Below are 4,811 nucleotides of genomic sequence, written 5' to 3' on the forward strand. Positions count from 1 at the left end.
AAAACTCCAACTTATTACAAATTTAGATGCATGAGTATTTTATACACTTTAATTTTATCATAATTTATAGTACTTTTCTGATTTATCCTATTGATGCTAATGTTATGATTTTATTCATAAATTTATTATTTTGAATTTGTATTATTCTGGATAGATACATTACACCAATTTGAATGAAACTTGTCTTTTTTGTAGTAAAAAAAGTATTATACTAATGTAATTTGATAATTTATCTTTTAATAAATTTCACACCATAAATCTATCTAATTTTTACTATTAATTTTAGATCTTCGCATTGTTAACAATCATAAATAAAATATATGTTTTTTTTTAATATTTTTAATACAAAAAAAATTAATATTTTTGAATATGAATCTTGAGAATGTCTATAAATGTTTATTGTACTTTTTTTTCCTGTAATTTTATTTAAATTGAATTTTCTAATAAACTTTTTAACGAAATAGCAATTTGTATCCATTTAAATTGTTTTTCTTATATTTAGATATCATCCTCCCAAAATATTTATATTTTTTTATCCTATTTTATTTTAATAATATTTTAAAATATTGCAATTAATAATTAATTAATTTGAAGTGTCAATATAATTAAAATATTAAATTAATTAATTTAATACATTTTAATTTTACTATAAAAAAACAACTTAAGCCTCCAATACACAGGCGAAAATTTAAATTAGCCTTGTCTTAATTTTGTACTGTCAATTTATTTGAAGGTAGACAAATAATTGCCTCCTATTAAAGATACATATAACTCATTATTACATATACTTTTCACAATTTCCAATATTTCTCACAATTTCCAATATTATAAAATATCTTTCTTCTCGCATCACTTTCCTATTACCTCATCTTTCATCTCTCCCATCTAAAAATGTAAAAAATATATCTTATTATAAAAATAAATTTTATTCTCATTAATAAAAACAACCTTTTATTATTCCTAATTTTGTTGCAAGTGTGAAAAATCCAAATTTGCCTTCACTTAACTTGTACTTATTTATTTCAATTAGTTAAAATAAAAATATATTTTTATTAATATTGTGTCTTTTAAATACCGTTTGAATTAAATTTTGAAAAAAATAATATACTAATTATTAACTATTTAATTAAAAAGCAAATATATATTTTATTGATTTCTTAAATAAAAAAGTATTTTACGGATAGTGTGTCTTAAACATATACTAGATAAAAATTTGATGAAAATCACAACACACTAGTTTTAATTTACGTTATAAATCACCCATAAAACAAATATTTGTAATTTTAGCAAATGTTTTATTTTAAATAAATATCATTGTTAAATAAAATTGTAGATCTTTTTTTCTTTATCTATTAGAGACTAGTAATTTAGGATAATTTTGTGATATGAAATCACCCCTTCGAGACATTTTTTTTTCATTTATTTTATTTAAATAAGTGAATTCCACACATATTTAATTTTTTCTTATGTAATTTCATTATTTTTAAAGTGCGATCGTTTTTTATGATATTCGTAGATATGTTACCCTTTTATGATAAATTGTCATTTTGTATTATTAACATAAATGTTATAAGTTTATTCGTAAATTTATCACTTTTCATTTTAACGAATTTGAATTTATACTGTATTGATATATTTTTACCAATTTGCATGAACAAATATCATCATTTTTTAGTAATAAAATTTTTTGATCTTATTATATGCTAATATCTATCTACATTAATACATTAATGTAATACCTTTCAAGGATAAAGGAGAACATATATTAACGTGGTATTTTATTTAAAAGTATAAAAAAATTATATTTGAATAAATTTTGATTAATTTTTTCAATATTTTAATATTATAATTTTTACTAAGAGTTAAATATGTTTTAGTCTATAAAATTTTGATATTTTATTTTCAGTTTTTATAAAAAAATTCTTAATTATTTAGTTTAAAAATTATTTTCATTTTTAGTATTTTTTTTTCAATTCGTGTGCATATTTCAAAATTTTAAATAATTTTTTTATAGTTCTTTATAAGACATTATAAACATATCTTCTACAAAAATTTAGAATTTTTCAACGTAGATTGAATTAATTATGATTTTGTAAGTATTTGGTGCTTCAAAAATTAATTTTTAATTAATATTTTCTTAAATTTTTTTAAATTTTTATGTGAGAAATTTTTATAATATTCTAAATATAATATAAAAAACATATAAAAGATATACATTAATTGACTTTAAAATATAGACACAAAAATTTAAATGTTTAAAATATATTTTTTTTATAAAGATTAAAATAGTTAATATTTTATAAATACTTAGTTATGTAAATTTTATTTAATAAAAAAAACTCTAATTAGTGAAATGCGACCTATACAAATGCAAATGTATTTTCGTGGTAATAACGTAATCAAAATAGAGTAAGAAAAACGTAATAAAAAATAAAAGCACATTAGAAAAAGTGTGATTGGACACATTAAAAAACACAGATCAGAATTAGCGTTTTTGTCAGATTTTATGTAAAAAGCAATAGAACAGATGAACGGTGACGATAGCCCAGGCTAAGGTACCGTATTTTTAGCAAAAAAGGAACACAGATGAACGGTTAAGATAGCTTAGGATAGGGTACGCATTACGCAAGAGCAGAAACGAACGGTGACGATAGCACATGTCATGGTAGGTTTCAAAACAAAAACAAAGTAAAAGAAAACGTTAGAAACACAGCGTAGAAACCGGGAACGCAAAAAAAAAAAGCGTGAGTACGCGTAGACTACTTTCTCTATCTCTAAACCCAACTCGAGTATGTCGTGAAGTGCTTAAAATACGGAAAAAATAATTAAAACACTATTTTTATTTTTAATTAATATAAAAATAAGAGTGAAGAAAAATAAGCAAATGAAGACTTTAGAATGTTAGAAGTTGAAGAAAGAACGAGACCGGTGAGTAGCGACTAGACATAAAAAATAAATTTTTTTTAGCAGTAGTTGTAAACAAAATTTTCACGGAGAATCAGTGACTATTAATTTTTGAGTTTAACAGTGACGTAAATTATTTTATACTAACAACAAATAAATTAGTTTTATTATTTGCAGGTTACTTTTATTTATTTATTTATAAATTTTATCATTTTATTACGTAATTGTAGTTGTCATCATAACTCATAAAATAACTACACAGCTATCCATGTTGATTGTGAATGTAAAGTAATTTATAAACTGATAAAAAATAAATATATATATTAAATATTAAGAAAGAGAAATAAAAACGAAAAAAGAAAGTCATCCGTTTTCATTTTTTGTTGTGCTCTTATTTTTTTTTCTTTCTTTGTTGTGTGGCTTTCTCGGTACGGGAAGAAGAACTCAATCTTGTCCATTTCTCTTTCTCTTCTTCGATCTTCTCTCTCACCTTCTTCCTTTAAATCTCTCGTTCATCTGAACTTCTATTGTTAAGTCAAATCCCTCTTCCTTCAGGTACTTCATACTTCTTATTCACTCACTTTTCAGATTTTAGGGTTCCATCAGTTTTTCACTGCTTTTTTTTTTTGTTCTTTTTCTTTAAGATCAGTAACCAGTTTTTCAATTTACAGTTCAGATTTGATTCACTAGCTCGTATAAGGTCTTTCAATTTTTTTTAATTCTGAAGTTCATTTGTATTATGCTCTCTTCAATTTGGTAAATTCTCTTTCAATTTTGCTTGTTTTTGCATTTGATATGAGGGATTTGTTGCAACTGGAGCTTTTGACATCTAATCAATGATTTTAGTTTGATTTTTTTTTATTTATTTAATTTTTAACTATTTTAAATTTTTATATTCTTATTATATGTTGATTTGCATACATTCCTAATTATTTCACTTTGAGGGTTTAGTATAACAAGTTAATTTTGTGTTGGTTTTTTTTCTATCGTTTTTCCTGTTTTTTTTTTTCAACAGCGTGTGTCATATGCATTTGATTCTCACTTTTAAGAAAAACAGATGGATGATTTTGGATGATAGAATCGGTTTTTGTTAGTGATATTGACTTGAGTCTATACCAACTATATGGTGTGTGTGTTTTGTCATACACAAGTATTGTTGATGGAAGCTCTCAAGTTTCACGCAAATGTTTGTTTGACTGATGTCTGTTACCTTTGTTTCTGTGATCGAAATTTATAAAATCAAATGCTGACATATTTTACTGTTTTGTTTTGGTTCCATGGTTTTTTCCAGGTGGTTTAATTTACAATCTCTGATGCTGAAGAAATAGCAAAGTTTTGAAGACTTTGCTTTTTCGGTGTGAAAAAATGTTGGAAGGCGGTGCAAAGTTCCCAATAGATCTCAACAAGCATAATAACAACTTCTATGATTTCTCCCAAGGCTTTTACCACAAGCTAGGTGAGGGTACCAATATGTCAATCGACAGCGTTGGTAGCTTGCAAACAAGCAATGGTGGAGGATCGGTTGCAATGTCTATTGATAACAGCAGTGTTGGGTCCAATGATTCCCATACCCGCATGTTGGACCACCAAGGGTTGAAGAGGCGTGCCAATGATAACTACTCTGTTGCACACAGTGTCAATCGTCGTGGAAGAGTCACACATGCATTGAGTGACGATGCTTTAGCTCAAGCTCTGATGGACAATAATTCTCCTACTGAGGGGCTTGAAAATTTTGATGAGTGGACAATTGATTTGAGGAAGCTAAATATGGGCGAGGCTTTTGCTCAAGGAGCTTTTGGGAAACTCTACAGAGGTACTTACAATGGGGAGGATGTTGCCATCAAAATCTTGGAGAGGCCTGAAAATGATACAGCGAAGGCTCAGTTGATGGAACAACAATTTCAGCA

At 25.4% G+C, this 4,811-nt stretch overlaps 1 protein-coding gene across 1 annotated transcript in view; it reads left to right on the plus strand.

The window, feature by feature from the left end:
* Nucleotides 1-3,186: 3,186 nt before the first annotated feature.
* LOC101509094 (serine/threonine-protein kinase STY13-like) overlaps nucleotides 3,187-4,811 on the plus strand; it is a 4,844-nt gene continuing 3,219 nt past the window's right edge. The window contains exons 1-2 of the mRNA XM_004503509.4: nucleotides 3,187-3,459; nucleotides 4,196-4,806. Coding sequence (XP_004503566.1) covers nucleotides 4,270-4,806 — 537 coding nt within the window. The 5' untranslated portion in view covers nucleotides 3,187-3,459; nucleotides 4,196-4,269. The remainder of the gene's footprint in view (nucleotides 3,460-4,195; nucleotides 4,807-4,811) is intronic.

Source organism: Cicer arietinum, chromosome 6 (genome assembly GCF_000331145.2).
Source record: "Cicer arietinum cultivar CDC Frontier isolate Library 1 chromosome 6, Cicar.CDCFrontier_v2.0, whole genome shotgun sequence".
In the NCBI taxonomy this organism is placed as follows: domain Eukaryota; kingdom Viridiplantae; phylum Streptophyta; class Magnoliopsida; order Fabales; family Fabaceae; genus Cicer; species Cicer arietinum.